This window comes from Neopelma chrysocephalum, unplaced genomic scaffold (assembly GCF_003984885.1).
Source record: "Neopelma chrysocephalum unplaced genomic scaffold, ASM398488v2 Primary Assembly neopelma1_68b, whole genome shotgun sequence".
NCBI lineage: Eukaryota > Metazoa > Chordata > Aves > Passeriformes > Pipridae > Neopelma > Neopelma chrysocephalum.
This window is the reverse complement of record NW_020897728.1, coordinates 1,824,881-1,841,271: the sequence shown is the minus strand read 5'-3', so window position 1 is coordinate 1,841,271 and position 16,391 is coordinate 1,824,881. Positions and strand designations below refer to the sequence as shown.

The following is a 16,391-nucleotide window of genomic DNA, read 5'->3' as shown; positions in this document are numbered from 1 at the left end:
TGCCGGTGCCGGTGCCGGTGGCGGCGGCGGCGGCGGCGGCGGGGGAGGAGAGCCAGGCGGAGGGCGGCCCCCCCGACCACTCGTACTCGCTGTCGTCGGGCACCACGTCGGAGGAGCTGCTGAGGAAGCTGAACGAGCAGCGCGACATCATCGCGCTGCTGGAGGTGAAGATGAAGGAGATGAAGGGCAGCATCCGCCGCCTGCGCCTGGCCGAGGCCCAGCTCCGCGAGGAGATCCGCGAGAAGGACCGGCTGCTCCACGCCGCCAGCGCCGGCACCCGCAAGCGCCACGGCCTCTGAGGGCGCCCGGCGCGGGGCTCTCCGTCCCGGAGTCCCCGCCGCCCTCGGAGAGGTGCCGGGCAGGGCGGGGGTGGGATGGACCGCGGCCCCTCAGCCCCCGGCTGTCGCTGCCCGGTCCCTCCCGCCCGCGCCACAGCGGCCCCCAGCCGGGCGAGCCCTCGCCATCGGATTGCCCTGCCTGGACTGGATCAGCTCGGTGCCCAGCCCCGTTATCACCCCGACGTTACCCCCGGTGTTGTTACCCCCAGTGTTGTCACCTCACACCGGGCCCGTCAAACCCGCTCTGTGCCGGCAGTGTCGGATCGCGCTGCTCGTAGCGTGGCTGGGGCCCGAGCCGCCACTGAGTGGATGTAGGATATCAGTTTTCGGCAAACAAACGAACTCGCTCTGTACCGAGTGAGGTAACAGCAACACTACCCTGGAGAAGGCGTGTCCGGCTGCCCGGGCACCGCACCCGCCATAGGAATGACCGGCGATGCCGCGTCCGGCCTCGCTCAGCGGAGGGACGAGGAAAGCTTTAGAAACCCTCTCAGGGTGATGTGTTCCTTCAGTAAATTACTGATGCCATAACAGACTGCTGTCCCTGGCGTGACAGAACCCCCAGATTAAAGAGTGCTCTTTTACCTTGTAGTTTCTGCTTTCTCCGCAGCGCGCGCGTGTTCGTTACGGGCGTCTCGATGCTCTCGGCACTAGGAAGGATTACAGACTGGGACAAGGAACCCGGTGGCATTTGACAGCTGTAGTTTATCTCATTGGCTTAAGACTCCTTCTAATGAAACGGAGGCTTTGTAACACGTTGGAATTTTAATCCTTGGCTTTCGTTCAGAGAACCGGGATGAAACAGAAGCGAAGCGAGTTTACCTGCAGTGGTTGCAAACCTTTGCTGTCTAATCCTCAACTAGTTGGCATGACTAATAATCTGTACATTAGGCAAGACCATACTGAAACCTGCTTGCGTGTTCTAAACCAAGATTTAAGAGTATTGTAACAAATCTATGTGGAATGATTGTGTAGTTTCTGTCTCTAGCCAGCATCAGTCCCCTCACTTTCTGCGACAGGAAACCAAATCAGCGTTGGCTAGAAAGAGGGTGGAGTGAGGGTAGCAAGGCCACAAGTTTGGGTTGGTTATTAGTTCCAGCTTAGCTGGTGGAACAGATACCTCAGCACCCTGGAGGAGGAGGAGAGTATCTGGTGCCCCAGCACAGCCCTGTGGCGATGCATCGATGACAGTGGATGTTGAGAACAAAAGGCACTTCACCACACTGTGCCCATATTCACCTTCGAGCGAGGAGCGCCCAGGGGTTTCCTGGGTCTGTGAGATCCTTCTGGAACCCGAGTGCGTTGCACTCGGTGGATTGGGATGTCACTTTTACTGAATTTTATAGAGGTATTTTCTAAGTGTAAAAAGTATCTTTAGTTTGAAATTATGTAATCTTTGTAACACTGGCTAATGTAGCTTTACAACCATCAGCTTCAACACTGTGTAGGACCGAACAAAAGGGCACTGTGGGGTTTGGTAGCCAGAGGTTTCTCTTTTGATCCTGGAGCCCGTTCAGCTCCAGGCTGTCCCAGCCTGCTATGTGATGCATGGGTCATTTTTCTATTGTGTGCCAAGTTGGATGGTCGACTGTAAGGATACTTCATGTCTATCCATGTACTAAGTACTTCCTGTTATTTCATTTTAATTTATTCTCTCCAATCTGTAGCTCTCCAGCTCCACGCTACACTGATTTTCCCGCGAGTCGAGTTAGCAGCAGTTTTTTTGTTTGGTTGGTTTGGCTTGTTGTTTTGGTTTCTTTACTGTAAGACAAGCAGATACTTGCTCCAACATTGGATTTAACATATGAGATTGGTCCAGCAGATATAGATGCTTCCATCAAGACAATAGGCAGCACAACATCCCTCCTGACAAACGAGGCTGGTTGTGCATCCTAGAGTGTTGAGAATGTGCATGTCGTGACAGTCATGGTACTTTTTTACCATTGGGATGCACTTCAGGATGTTCAGCCATTTGGCCTGCTGGACTGGTTACCTGCTGGACTGTTTGACTTCTCCAGGTTACACTGAGGTGCTAACATGCTTAATTTTAATAAAGTATATTTTGTTTTCTTATGTTTCCCGTCTCCGTGTGGTGGATACATGTATTTCTGAAAGGTTGGCAGCTGTGTCTTGTTTTCCCTTTGTCATTTCTCAAGAACTCCGTGGCTGAAACAGCAGGAATATCTTTACACTCATGTAGAGTGAGGAAGAGGAGTCCGAGACTAATAGCTCAAAACCAGTCTGAAACCAGGGACTTTGGGATGTGGAATTACAATTTCAAAGAAAGTACATGCAAGCTCTCCCCTACCTTAGGCTGGTTCATGGGGGGCCGTGCCTTCTCCTTCCTCCATCACGCCTTAGACAGGAGGAAGCCTGTGGGAAGCCTCCAACCTCCAACAATTGTAAGCAGCAAAAAATTTCAGCTGTGGTTCATCTGTCACATTTTTCGGGTTGAACTGGGAATGTTAAATGAAGCTGCGGGATTGGGGAGGGGATTGTCCCGCTCTGCTCTGTGCTGGTGCAGCCTCGCCTTGACTCCTGGGGGCAGATTTGGGCACCACAGTATAAGAAGGATATAAAGCTTTTAGGAAGCATCCAAAAATGGTGAAGGGTCTAGAGGGAAGTCATACGAGGAGTGGCTGAGGTCTCTTGGCTTGTTCAGCCTGGAGAAGAGGAGACTGAGGGCAGAACTCACCGTGGGCTGCAGCTTCTTCACGAGGGGCAGCGGAGGGGCAGCTCCAATCTCTGCTCTCTGTAACAGGACCCCAGGGAACGGCTGAAGCTGTGCCAGGGGAGATTTAGATTTCAGGATATTGGGAAAAGGTTCTTCACCCAGAGGGTGGCCGGGCACTGAACAGGCTCCCCGGGGAAGTCACAGCACCAGCCCTGGCAGAGCTCAAGGAGCGTTTGGACAACACTCTCAGGGACAGGGTGGGATTGTTCTGTGGGGTGTCCTGTGCAGGGCCGGGAGCTGGACTGGGTGATCCCTATGGGTTCCTCCCCGCCCAGGATACGCTGTGGTTCTGTGAGTGTTGGCACCGCGGCCGGGGGCTGCCCGCGCCCAGCTCCGGGCCCCGGGAGGGCGACACATCCTCGGTGGGCCCCGAGCCGTGTACGGCGGGGCCGGGGGCGCGCTCAGCGGTGTCAGGATGGCCGAGCGGTCTAAGGCGCTGCGTTCAGGTCGCAGTCTCCCCTGGAGGCGTGGGTTCGAATCCCACTTCTGACAACTGGCTGCTCTTTTGCGCTGCTGCTGCACTCGCCTCTTTCCCTCGGTTAATTGCTTTTAATAGCGGCGCTTTGTTTATTTTAATTAGGTTCGCGCCTCCTCTCAGGCAAAACAGGGCGCCGGGCGGCGCAAAAGGAGCTGTCAGAAGTGGGATTCGAACCCACGCCTCCAGGGGAGACTGCGACCTGAACGCAGCGCCTTAGACCGCTCGGCCATCCTGACCTGCCGCCGCTGCGCTTCCCCGAGCCGGGCCCCATCATACCCCGGGCGGGGCCGGGACGCCCCGGGGGCGACACTGGATCCAGCCGTGAATAACATCTCCAGTAACGACCTCCGTGATGGCACCAAACGGGGAGCAGGGGATGATAGTCCAGAGGGTCCTGCTGCTACCCACGGGGACCTGGACAGGCTGGAGAAATGGGCTGACAGGAACCTCCTGGAGCTGAGGGTGGTGAGACCCTGGCACAGGTTGCCCAAAGAAGCTGTGGATGCCCCATCCCTGCAAGCGTCCGAGGCCAGGCTGGGAGCACGGGCTTGGAGCAACCTGGTCTAGTTGAAACGAGGTGCTACAAGGTCACTTCCAACCCAAACCATTCCAGGATTCAACAAGGAACACCGCGTGTCGCGCGGCCCCCGCGGGGGAGCAACGCCAGGCACCGGGATGCGCTGGGGGGACACAGAATGTCCGCGGGGCACCGAGCGGGACACGGGCTGCGCACAAGGCTCGTAGTGTCCCAGACAGAGCATCCCCAGGACGGGAGGAGAGCGGGGGGGGGAGCTGTCCCGGCGGGGGCCGCCCTTTGTCGCCGGTTCCCTGGTGCGGGGACATGGCGGGGCCGGGCGGAGGCAGCGGGGCGGGGGCAGCGCGGGGCTCGGCACGGACCCGCCCGCGGAGGGGCCGTGCCGGGGCCGTGCCGGTGCCCGCGGCATGGCGGGGCTGCCCGGTGCTGCCCGCGCCCGGAGCGGCTCCCCGGGCACCGCCCCGGCCCTGGACGGCACCTTCCTGTGCTCGCCCCTCGGGGGGCTGATGGGCACCCAGGCCGTGAGTACCGGGGATGGGACGCGGCGGGAGCGGGGAGGGCATCACCCGCTTGGGATGCTTTTCTTCGCAGCCCTGGCTGGAGGCAGCTCGGGCTCCCTTTGGCTGCCATCCCCACCGCATCCCCGGTGTCCAACCCTATGTTATCCCTAACCCTGAGGCACCGCAGCCCCCTCCTCGTCCTTCCCTCTCTGAAGCCAGAGGAAAATTCGGCTTCTTGTCCTCACACCCTTTGCTGGTTGTAACTCCACGCAGTTCCCATTGCCAGGCACGGCAGATCCGCATGGGCACTGGGTTGGGGGGATCCCACAGGCAGTGGGTTGGGGGTGTGTGTGAAGCACGGTGCCCCCAACTGAGGTGTCCTGGGGTCGCTCATGGGGCTCTCGCGCTCCCTGGGCACTCCCAGCCCTCCCGATTGTCCTCCAGGCTCTGGCGGCCGCTCTCAGACGAGCCCAAGGGTCTTTGCACCAGTCACCCTCCCCATCGCTTCAGCATCGGAGGCGACCACAGAATGAACTCCCGCCGCTGCTCCCTCCTGGCACCTCGGGTGCCACACGAGAGCAGACGGGTGGGCGTTCAGCTGCCTGCGGGGCCACGTGTGACCTGCCCCGGGGTCTGCCCACGGTGCTGCCCCGCAGGTTTGCTCGTCCTCTCTCCTCGGGGCAGCGTTGGTGGGGCAGCAGTGGGATGTGCCCCTAGCAGCCCCTGTGAAAACAGCTGGCATGGACCTGGCTCCTGGCTCCAGATTCCAACCCCCGGGCATGGCTGAGCTGGTTGTGACACAGGAACAAACGCTCAGGGAAGGGGGTGGGAAGGATGCTGCTGGGGGTGCTGAGCAGGAGCGCCAGGAAAGAGGAATGGGATCAAAACCAACAGAAGGGACCCTTCAACCCTGCAGCTGGTCCCACCTCTCCAGCCCCTTGCTCGAGCTGCACCATTAAACACACTCGCCCATCCACTGAGACCCGCTGCTCCCCAAATCCTCTCTCCTAAGGGCTCCCGCTTTTCTCCCCCAGCAGCTGGAGCAGGGCAGCTCACACATGCCACCTCCCACTCCCGGAGGAGCCCCCTAAACATGTTTCTACCCAGCACATATTTCTTGATCACGAGTGTTAGAAATGGATGTGACAGACAAGGAGGCATTGTCGGGGCGGCCGAGCAGCAGGGCGTTGTACGCGGGCAGGACAAAGGCTGTTGTGTTTCTGCCGTGACAATAAGCGGTGCTGGTTTGCGCAGGGGCAGAGCGGCTCCCCAGAGAGCCCTTCTGCTCCCCAGAGTGCCCCTGCTTTCCTGGAGCGAGGGGGACCCAACTGCTGTCGGTGCTGGTGGGCGATGTTCTGTGTTCCACCTGCAGGAACCAGCCCCTCAACACCTTCCCTGTTTCACCCCACAGGTGCTCGGCTTGCTGGTGTGGTCTCTCATCGCCGCCACAACGTACCACCTCCACGCGGCCTACGGCTGGGTGATGTTTGTGGCCCTCTTCTGCTGGATACTAACACTCCTTTTCTTCATGACTTACCTCCTGCAGCTTCAGCTGAAGTTTTACGTGATCCCCTGGCCCCTTGTGGTGCGTAGCCGAGAGGGAGTGAGGGAGGGCCCTGAATGGGAAACAGCTTGGGGAGACAGTCTGAGAGGACCAAAGCTTCAAGCTCTTCTGGGCTGACGGAACAAAATCCCCTGCACTTTGGACAATGATATTCTTTCATTGTGGCCCTCAATTGCTTAGTGAATATTCAAAATGCAGAGTCCTGTGTCAATCTGGAGAGTTAAAGCCAGGTTTTGGTGTTACTGCTGGTGTCAAACAGAAACCTCTCAGCACAACCTGGGGAGCATTTGATGTGACGTTAACCCGGCGTTTGTTCCCAGTGTGAGGGGCTGGGCCCTTTTCCGCTGGTTCTCCTGGGGAACAGGGAGGAATGTGAAACTGAGCCTTTTGCTCATCCCTCATCCCAGCATGCACGAGCCTGAGCCCAGGCCTCACCACCTCCTCTCTGCCTCCCCCAGCTGATGATCTACAACGCCGTGGCCACCGTCCTGTACATCACCGCCTTCGTCACGTGCGCGGCCGCCGTCCAGCCGACGTCCTGGCGGCAGTGGGATTACAACCGGAGAGCCGCGGCCTCCGTAAGTACCGGCGGGCAGGGGAGGGCCGAGGGGCTGGGGCAGCCACCGTGGTCACCCGGGGGGGGTGTTCTCCTCTTCCAGTTCTTTTCCTGTCTCACCATGATCATCTACGGGGTGAGCACCTTTTTCAGCTTCCGCGCCTGGAAGGGGCTCGGCAGCAACGCGGCCACCAGCCAAGTGACTGACCACGCGTAAGGAGTGGACGGCAAAGCCACCCACGGGCCGCCCTGCGTCAGCTTGTGCCCGGTTCGGCGGCTCGGAGCCTTGTGTGCCACCAGGGCTCGCCTTGGGACCAGCCCGTGCTGGCAGCAGTTGGTCAGCACTGGGTCACGTGGATGCTGCTCCGTGGTTTCCGATGATGCTTCCAGCTGACGCGCCCACAGCACCGACCGGTGTCATCACCGCCGGAGAACACGGACTCGCTGGAGGCTGCGGCTCCTGCTCATCCTTGAGGGTCACCTGGATCCTTGCTGGAGCAGCTCCACTGAGGGGGCTCAGCCAATGCCGCACGCTCCGATACTAAAATTCACTAAACCAAGCCCCGGCTTCCCTCTGTGCTCATTCACAGCTACAGTGTAAGTAATTGCAATTAACGGGATGCAGAAATGGTGGCAGAGCTGGAAGGTGGAGGTGAAGCAAAGGAAGGAGTCCTAACTGCTCTTGTGTTGATTTCTAACAACTCAAATACAAATTTTATGCTTTAAATAAAAACATTCCTAAATGAAGCACTGGAGTCTGTCATGAGAAAGTTTGTCTTGCGAGAAGGGATAGCAGAGCATGGCAGGGACAGCAGAGATGTCACTGCAGAGGTGACTGTCCCTCCCCACTCCATGTGGGGTTTTATCCCTGGCAATAGAAAGAACAAGCCCACAGGGCTTTAAGCACACACACACTCAGAGCCTGCATCCAAACCACAAGAACACAAAGGAGGTGCCAAGGCTTTGATCACTCCCTGCTCCCCACTCAGCACCACACGCCCCTCAGAGTTCACCTAATTAACCAGCAAGTCAGTTTTGCCTGTTGGTTGCAGGTGGTTTTCAAAAATTAAACCCAAGTCTGCAAAAGCTCGGGGAACACTGGCGGGATCAGCACCAAGGGAGAGCACAGAACCACTGCTCACCTGTGATGCAGATCACAAATTCACCTTCTGGGCGTTTGTCAGAACTAGAAGAGATGCCCAGCCAGGCAGAGCAGCTTTTCCTTTCACACTCTTATTGTACAAGCTAATAAAAATAGATTAAATGAGTTCCAAGGCTGGTGCATGGTGAGCTACACTGCAAAACTTACGGCATGCTCTGCACGGGAGCAGCTCCACCAGGTTGTCTGCAGAGGCAGCCCCAGGAAATGGAGCTGCACTGATGGAAGGTGAGCACTGAAAAGGAACCAGACACAAAGCATTGGCCCCTGACAGATCTGCCTTTATTTGGTTGTCAGTGAGTAAATCACGGGTCAGGTTTCCACAACTATGAATATATATAGAGAGATATATAAAAATCAGGAACAGTAAGAAAATTAATAAAAAAAATTAAATTAATAAAAATTAACATGGTGGGTCACTACCAAAATCAACAGGTCTAAATAGGAAGTTTACTTACACAGTGTTAAAAGACACCAGTCTCAGCTTTCCAAACCCTGACACATTCCAAGTGTACACAGCATTTCTCCAACTTCAACTACATCACCAGGCAACTGAGGATGCAGAATCTACATCTCTCTGGGAAGGATGTGACCAAAAAGATTGTGTGCTGTTCTTACAAAGCAGGCAGTGGCCAATGAACAGGAATTCTGCCTTGGCATCTTGTCAACTACTTCCCTGCACCCCTTGACTTCTCAGTTAAAACCATGGCCCTGAAAATTTCCCACCTTTTACTGCCTAAGGCCGGGCTGGATGGGTTTGAGCGACCTGGTCTAGTGGAAGGTGTCCCTGCCCACGGCAGGGGCTTGGAACAAGATGATCTCCTGTGAAGCAATGCTGCTGCAGAAAACAGAAAGAATAAACTGTTCCCCGTGTTCAGCTGAAATAGGACAAAGAACAACGAGCTCGAGCTGCAACTCAGGCACTTTATATCAGACTGCAAAAGGCTGCCAGCAGCAGCAACAGCTGGGCACTGCCCCAAACTGCCTGGCTTCGAATGTGACCTGGCAGACATGTTAGGAGGAGTTTGGGCAGAGCTGGGAAGGGAAGGCTACCTCTCACAGTCTCTTCCATCCACCTTGTAAAAGGGTATAAAACTCCCAGAAAGCTCTGATTTGACCCCCCCTGGATAAGGGCCCCTTGGTCCTGGCCCTCCCCACCACGCGCCCTCTGCCCTCGGGGCGGAGCTGAGCCCCCTCCGGCCGTCCCTTGGGAATCTCTCTTGGGAATCTCTCTTGGGAATCGTTGCCTTCCACCTCTGAGACTAGAATAGACCTTGCTTAAAATACAACAGAACTCCCTTCAGAATGACTTGTTTAATGGTTTAATGAAGTCACCACTAACGCACTGCTTAAGTCCAGACTTCGACCTTCTTTTTCCTAGAAAGGAAGAAAAAAGAAATCTGTGACTCCAGGATGTTCTGGAATAAGCAGTTCAAAAAAGGAAACAGGCAATGCATACTCTGTTTGTTGCATCAAATCAACATAAAATTACATGTTATTTGAACATCTGTGATTGAATGTGAACCCAAAGAGATTGTGCAGGAATCCTTGGGGTAAGGGGAAAAACCTCATCCAAAAACCTTTAACACTTTTGTTTATTTCTCCAACCTGCACAGAGATGAGGAGAAAACAAATGAAATAGGCTTAAAAAGCTAATTCTGGACATACTAAGGATAAAAAGAAAACTAAAAGAAACCCCATATTATAGAATCAGAATGGCCAAGGTGGGAAGGGATCTCTGAAGTTCATCTGGTCCAAATCTTGTGCTCAAGCAGGGCCACTCAAGACCATGTCCAGAGACCTGTGGAATATCTCTAAGGATGGAGATCCCACAACCTCCCTAAGCAAGGTGTGCCAGTGCTCAGAGACCTCCACAGTGAAAAGGTGTTCCCTTCTGTTCAGTTGGAAATCAATGTTCAAAGATGCAGAAAGTGTGTGTTTCTGAAGAATTGCTCATTCATATTTTCTAAAAATGAGCTTAAAAAGACACTCAGGGAAGTAATTTTCCTTTTAACTCTGGTACAGCCTTCGATTAAAGGCTGCAACTTACTGTAGCAACTTTACCTTTGGTACTCCCAGGGGGAGCTACACAGACCCAAAAGCCACTGTGCCAGTGAAAATAAACAGTGTGTGACATACTCACAGCTCTGTATTCCAAGAACATCTCTTTGAAAGCCAGGAAGTCCGTAAATGTGAGAAGCAGATCAAATATATCACCTGGCATTTCATCTTTGCGTTGTCTACAGAGAGAAAAAGTTGGGGGGTGAGAAAACTGTGCCAGAAAAATTTGTTATTTTAAAATGGCACGAGGCCAAAAAGGACAAGTAGAACAATTAAATCACTATTTAAACAAGAATGTGTATCATAAAGCAAAACAGTGGTCAAAGATTAACATGCAGTATTTCCAATCCAAGTACATTATTATATTGATCTAAATCCAAGACTTAAGAGTATCATATTGGTCCTTGAAGACCTGTAAGTCAACAAAAGTAACACTCAGTAGCATTCCTCTGTTTATTTATCTTGAGCACTGAAACTGCCAGACAGTTCCTTGAAAAGTGAGAGAGTTTGGAGAGGGGCACAGATGCCCATCCACAGCCCGTAAGAACAATTACTGACAAACCTTGGTAGAGGATGAAAACATTTTGGAAGAAAGGCTCTGAGCTCCCCTGTCAGCAAATTTCAACAAGACTTTCCTAGCAGTGAGGGGTTGGGTTTTTGTTTCTGGTTTGGTTGGGTTTTTTTGTTTGTTTTGTATTGTTGTTGTTGGGTTTTTTTAGTTTTTTTGTTTGTTTGTTTTATTATTTCTTTAAAAAAATCTCCTTCAACAGGAACTTTAAAGAGTCTGTTCTCTATGTGTACTATGTGCATCCAGAGTAACTTCCCAATTTAAGGAGCATTAAAAATTAAACTGATTCAAGTGTTTTAAGACACTCAGGTCCTAATTACACTTGATTTTCTTATTCAAGGGGCAAACCAGTGATCTTTCAAAAGTGATCTCTTCAAGAAGCTGGTTAAGCTGAAGTAAACAAATGCAAAAGCTGAACACAAACCAAAGTCTTCTCTGAATGCTCTGTACAAGAACTGCAATAAAGGAATTTCATCACGTGACTCTAAAACACCACCAGGCTACTGAAGTGCCTGGAAGAGATAAACAAGACCCAACATTTTAAGGGTTTGGCTTCAAAGTGACAAGAAGTATGAAAATCCTCCAGTGTTCTCATTCTGATTTCTCTTCCTACCCCTTAGAACCCAAGATATTTCAGCATCATAATTCTGAAAGAGTAGCAGGACGTGCTGAAGGCAGGAAAAGTGGTCAGTCATTGCCTGCATGAACACTTCTTTTTTTTAAATTAAAGAGGAACCATAATCTAAAAGGAGAATTGTCAAAACTAAATTTTAATCCGGATTAAAAAAATGGAGAGGCACATAAACCACCCCCCCAGCCAAAAGCAAAGCAAGGACTTACTGCAACGACACCGTGAAAGCGACCATATCAAACCCACGAATGCGATCGAGCAACTTCTCTTCAATGTATTTCTCTACTAAAGAGATCTGAAAAAAAAACCCCAAACAAACCTGCCCTGTAACATCACGACACATTTCAGAAGCAGATTTCAAAACAGCATCCTTGCACTGACACCTTATTGACACTCTGCATGATCCTCACTGGGCACAACTGCGGATTCCTCGGCGGGGCATTGCTGGGTCTGTTCTCACACCACCCCTGAGACAAGAGCTGAGCATTTTTTTGCTGAGGATGTTGGTGAGAACAAACACTGACCATCTGTATCTAGTAATTATGTCCTATTTTTAACTAATTTAATGGCATTGACAAGTAGACTGGTCTACTTTCTTAATCATGCTTTGCATGAAGAATATGACTGAAGTGTTCAATACAGGAAATAACAAAACTGGGAAAGAAGAAACTTTGTTTGCTCAGATGTTAAAAACACATTACTTACTACTGCAATAGGCTAAATTTCTATTCAAGAGTTACACAACTTCCAAAAACATCTCTAGAAAACAAGGAGAAAACACCCTTCTTGTTCACAGATCGTGGCTGTGCTTCTGAAGGAGACAGCAGGCACAATGTTGGATCTGCTCCATGGAAGCCCAGTATTTTATGGGGGGGGGACTAAATAAAAATAAAAAAGCAGTACATATGAAAAACAGGAAAAGGTGTCTTACATATTCATTAAAAATGTCAGTATAGATGAGCTTATTTTCTTCTGAGTCATCAAACTCCTGGTAGTGCTTCTCCAGAAAAGACCTCTGTATTAACTGGAAATCGTCATCTGGGCCACAACAAAAAATGCATCATGCAGTTATGAGTTTGGTCATTCTTTCTGAAACACAAAACCCCACATTCACTGCTCCTCTGCCTCCCTGCTGGAACCACAGAGCCCTGCACACGTGCAGAGTCCGTCACACCAGCCCTGCAGCTGCTGCTGGGCCACCACCTCTGACCCATCTGGGAGGGGACACAGGCTGCTGGTGGAGTGTCAGCACAACAGTCCTCCTGCTCTGTGTTTGTTAATAAAAGTTGTTTATTCTGAACCCCTTTTTGTTCTGGCTCTCAAGCCAGCAAAACACCTGTATTTTTTATTAAGTGGATACCTCTTCCCTACAAGAATGCAAAGTAAGTTTTCTTTCTCCTTGAATTTAAAAGTATTAGTGAAAACCACAGATTAATTTTCAATTGATGAAGATTTTTTTTTCCCCAGTTGTGGATGGAAACAAGAATAAAAATGAACATGGTAAGTCACTACCAAATTACACAGAACAGGTCTAAATAGAAAGTTTACTTACACACAGTGTTAAAAGACACCAGTCTCAGCTTTCCAAACCCTGACACATTCCAAGTGTACACAGCATTTCTCCAACTTCAACTACATCACCAGGCAACTGAGGATGCAGAATCTACATCTCTCTGGGAAGGATGTGACCAAAAAGATTGTGTGCTGTTCTTACAAAGCAGGCAGTGGCCAATCAACAGGAATTCTGCCTTGGCATCTTGTCAACTACTTCCCTGCACCCTCTGACTTCTCAGTTAAAACCATGGCCCTGAGAATTTAACACCTTTTACTGCCACTTAAGGCCAGGCTGGATGGGTTTGAGCGACCTGGTCTAGTGGAAGGTGTCCCTGCCCATGGCAGGGGCTTGGAAAGAAATGATCTTTAAGGTCCCTTCCAGCCCACCCCATTCTGTGATTCTCATGACCAGCTTTGTATTTTGAGGTTGGCTGCAATATGTTCAGCACCCATGTTGTTGTCTGTAAGTAGCTGCAGCCCTTACCCATGATGATATCTTCCAGATAGCCAACAACTATATCAAACTCCTCATTAGAGGGGGTGGAGCTGAAAGCAAAGAAAGACAGGATACATAAATATGTATTTCAACCACAGCAGAAGTTAAAGTTAAAATTAAAAAGTGTTAACAAAAGCCTAAGCACAAATAAACCCGTTAATTACAAGATAACTGAATAACTTCCTAGTTTCAACCTACAAAATAATCCATGACACTGATGAGAAGGCTGCTCCATGGAGATTCTCATCAGGCCTCTACTATAGTTCCTCCCAGTAAGGTGCCTAATTGAAAAAAAGAATAAATGTTGTTTTACTGGCATTACTGTCAAGGTAATTCTAGTTCTGGTGCAGAAGGATGTAAAGATTGTAATTAGAACAGCAAATTAAGCCTTTTCCAACCCACAAATCCCAGCTGCTACCACAGCTTTCCTTATGTTCTGTTCCCTGCATTAACTGTACATGGTGATCACAGAACTCTGGACACTCTAGAGAACATTCTGAAATACTTGGTCTAATGGAACCACTTAAACTGAAATGTATAAGAAAGTTTTACATAACTGAAGAAAATTAAATATTTTTCTTATGCAAGAAACATCCTTATGTGCTCCAAATAAATGGGATAATCTCCTAACGTTATTCTATTATTAGCAAGTATTAAACACCATTATGGATTTGAAGTCATCCAGGAAAGAAACCTCTGGGACCAACATCAGGACACTGGATCCCTCTGCTAAATCTATTATTGTGCAGCTTGTTCAGACACAGTAAATAATCCACCAGATCTCTCTGGCATTCACAGTTCATCTTTAGTGGGGGATGAACTCTTCCTATATTCTCCAGAAGATGAAAGACAAGCTTTGCTCACACATGAGGAAAACAAATCTCAAGGGAAAAATTAGCCTTGATCAGCGAAAGCACCATTTAAATTCAATTAAATGTCTCCCTCTCTTTCAAATGTCTCTTTAGCAAACAGAGCAGAACAGCCCTTCAGACCAAGTTTTAAAAAGCTCATTATTTTGGTATTAGATAACACTACAGTGAAATTAATCCAGCAGTTTAACCAACAGTTTACCTCTAATGAGCCACTGGGCTCACTCTGACCAGGAAAAATTAAAGAGAGATTTCATTTGAAAGGGCGTCTGATCACCGAGCGATGTCCCAGCAACATTCCTGATCCGTGAAGCCTCGGGAGACGAGCGAAGCCAAGGCAAGGCCTGGAAGAGCCCGCGAGAGGGCGGCACAGGGCCGGGAGAGGGGTTGGCACGGCCCGGGCCGAGGGGACACACCTGGGCACCTCACCTGGGCTGCAGGTCACGGGCTCGGCGCTCCCCTTGGCATGCAAGGGCAGGAGACTTTGCTATGGATAATTTCCACCATTTTTCCTCCCTCCAGATAAATGCCACTACTAGTTTTATCCTAACAGCAACAGAAAAAGTATGAATTTAACCCTCGCTTAAGTCTGTAAGTCAAGTAATGGAATTTTAACTGCCCCAGAAGACACTTATTCCATCCCTCTATACAACACACGTGCATCCAGACACCTGCAGAGACACGGGCTCAGCAATCCTGTGGTTTAAGCCCCTGTCACCTCGTAATGCCAAGCACAGCAGCTAGATCAGCACACATCTTAGCATTTCCCAGTGTGAAATTTGGTTGAGGGCACCTGTAAAAGGTCTCAGGATTTATAAGGAGCACACTCAAACACAGAGGGATAGTCTGTCCTCAGAATCCAAGACACAAGACGACAAACGCTCTTGAAAAGGAGAAATTTTGCATTTCAAACCAAATTTTGCATTTCAAAATAATTTCCAGTCTTACAGTGCTCATTTTGTTCCCTCAGCCAGGGCTGCCTGGTGCTACACTGACAGCAGTGATATTTAGTTTGACTTCACCTAAACTCTGCACTGACGTTATTCCCTCCCGAAGCTTTGCATTCTTCACCTTTGTTCTCCTAAGAGGCAGAATCTGCTAATCAGTGAGGTGTAAATTCATTCGTGTAATTAGATTCCTATTAAGATATTTTAATTAGCAATTAGCTTCTTGAAAATCTGACACAGAATGTAGCATACTCACGTGGCTACACCCAAGTTTTCTCCATCAGCAGTCTCCATCGTTCCTGCCTAACCAGACTGGAAGAGACAATCTGTACGTTGCTGCTCTTAGTGGCTATTTCTTCTTTTTGGACAAAGTGCTAAGGAACAACACGTGACTTTGCATTAATACAAATTCAACCGTTAAACTATCATACACTTCCCAAACAGCAGGAGAGAATTTTTAATTATTAAACATAGGAATTCTGAAATCCTGTTCTTCTACAGTTAAGGCTACTTCTTTTCTGTAATAAGCCAAATTCTCTAGGGACTTTCTCTGCCTACCCAGAGAACAGGTTCAAACCTGCACACACCTGCAGTCAGCCCCTGGAAAGGGGTTTTGGGTCACCTCTGCATGTCTTCTGCTGAGACATTTATGACTGACCATTATAAACACGAAGCCCTATGAAGATGCCACCCTGCTCCAGAGTGTCCCAGACCAGGCTCTGGACAGCGATCCCAGGGGCTCTGTCCAGCGCCGGGCTGTGTCCCCCCGTGCCCCGGGTGGTGAGCAGGGGGTGATCCGTCCCCAGGGACAGGGCACAGAGCGCCCGGTACCGGGGACGATGGGGACGCCCTGCTCCCGCCGCCCTGGCCGGGCTGTACCCACCGCCGGCCCCCGGAGCAGCCCCGGGGCATCACCCCGAGCACGGCGGGAGGGACCAGCGCGTCCCTCGCCCCCCCTCCTCAGTCCCGGCTCCTGGGGAAGGGGCGAAGCCCCCCTGCTTTCTCCCTCCCCTGGCACCCGCCTCATCCCCCACCTCCAAGGCACCCAGGCGGGCGGGCCGTCACCCTCCCTCCCCAGAAAGCGACCCGCCCGTGTCAAGCCCCCCTGTTCTCGGATCCGCGGCCCCGTGTCAGCCCTCCCCTTCCCGGGCCCACAGCCCCGCCTCAGCTCCCGCTGACCCCACACCCCGTCCCGCCGTCCCGCCCGCACCCACCGCCCCTCACGGCCGGCGCGGCGCCCCCTCCCCTCGCGCCGTCTCCTGGGGAACGCGCCCTTCCGCCCCGCCCGCAGCCAATGGCGGCGCGGCCCTGCCGGCGCAGGGCCCGCCCCTGGCCCGCCCGTCCAATCAGGGCGCGCCGGGGGCCGCGCGGGGAGGCGGTGCCGCCGCCATGGCGGGCTGG

General features: G+C 51.5%; 3 protein-coding genes and 2 non-coding genes across 6 annotated transcripts in view; 3 read left to right on the top strand and 2 right to left on the bottom strand.

The window, feature by feature from the left end:
- The window catches only part of THAP11 (THAP domain containing 11), a 7,733-nt gene extending 5,318 nt beyond the window's left edge, over positions 1-2,415 (top strand). Inside the window, exon 2 of the mRNA XM_027685260.1 lies at positions 16-2,415. Within this exon, the coding sequence (XP_027541061.1) occupies positions 16-299 (284 nt within the window). The 3' untranslated portion in view covers positions 300-2,415. The remainder of the gene's footprint in view (positions 1-15) is intronic.
- Positions 2,416-3,481: 1,066 nt separating this feature from the next.
- Positions 3,482-3,564, top strand: TRNAL-CAG. Its single transcript has one exon. It is a non-coding gene; the product is annotated as a tRNA-Leu (tRNA).
- A 139-nt stretch (positions 3,565-3,703) lies between these two features.
- TRNAL-CAG lies at positions 3,704-3,786 on the bottom strand. Its single transcript has one exon. It is a non-coding gene; the product is annotated as a tRNA-Leu (tRNA).
- A 706-nt stretch (positions 3,787-4,492) lies between these two features.
- On the top strand, positions 4,493-7,449 carry PLLP (plasmolipin). Its single transcript, XM_027685259.1, has 4 exons — positions 4,493-4,606; positions 5,997-6,170; positions 6,608-6,727; positions 6,809-7,449. Exons 1-4 carry the CDS (start codon positions 4,493-4,495, stop codon positions 6,920-6,922), a joined length of 522 nt encoding a protein of 173 aa, XP_027541060.1. The 3' UTR covers positions 6,923-7,449.
- Positions 7,450-9,163: 1,714 nt separating this feature from the next.
- ARL2BP (ADP ribosylation factor like GTPase 2 binding protein) lies at positions 9,164-16,291 on the bottom strand. Of its 2 annotated transcripts, none has more exons than XM_027685337.1 (7): positions 16,205-16,291; positions 15,247-15,364; positions 13,163-13,224; positions 12,056-12,162; positions 11,334-11,419; positions 10,008-10,104; positions 9,164-9,241 (listed from the first exon to the last, which is right to left on the bottom strand). In XM_027685337.1, the coding sequence occupies exons 2-7, from the start codon at positions 15,282-15,284 to the stop codon at positions 9,179-9,181; spliced, it is 453 nt and encodes a 150-aa protein (XP_027541138.1). In that variant the 5' UTR covers positions 15,285-15,364; positions 16,205-16,291; the 3' UTR covers positions 9,164-9,178. The 2 variants fall into 2 exon arrangements, with proteins under 2 accessions (XP_027541138.1, XP_027541139.1); XM_027685338.1 differs by having other exon boundaries at positions 15,247-15,361; positions 16,205-16,274.
- Between the last annotated feature and the right edge of the window lie 100 nt (positions 16,292-16,391).

What these genes read in the sequence shown, in the direction of transcription:
- ARL2BP (XM_027685337.1), bottom strand. Translation starts at nt 15,284, where the DNA reads ATGGAGACTGCTGATGGAGAAAACTTGGGTGTAGCCAC. An exon ending in CTGACATTTTTAATGAATAT is followed by an intron (nt 11,420 to 12,055) that starts GTAAGACACCTT and finishes TTTTTTTTTCAG; the next exon opens with ATCTCTTTAGTAGAGAAATA. An exon ending in TGTTCTTGGAATACAGAGCT is followed by an intron (nt 9,242 to 10,007) that starts GTGAGTATGTCA and finishes CTTCCTTTCTAG; the next exon opens with GAAAAAGAAGGTCGAAGTCT.
- PLLP (XM_027685259.1), top strand. Translation starts at nt 4,493, where the DNA reads ATGGCGGGGCTGCCCGGTGCTGCCCGCGCCCGGAGCGGCTCCCCGGGC. An exon ending in GGCTGATGGGCACCCAGGCC is followed by an intron (nt 4,607 to 5,996) that starts GTGAGTACCGGG and finishes TTCACCCCACAG; the next exon opens with GTGCTCGGCTTGCTGGTGTG. An exon ending in TGATCCCCTGGCCCCTTGTG is followed by an intron (nt 6,171 to 6,607) that starts GTGCGTAGCCGA and finishes TGCCTCCCCCAG; the next exon opens with CTGATGATCTACAACGCCGT.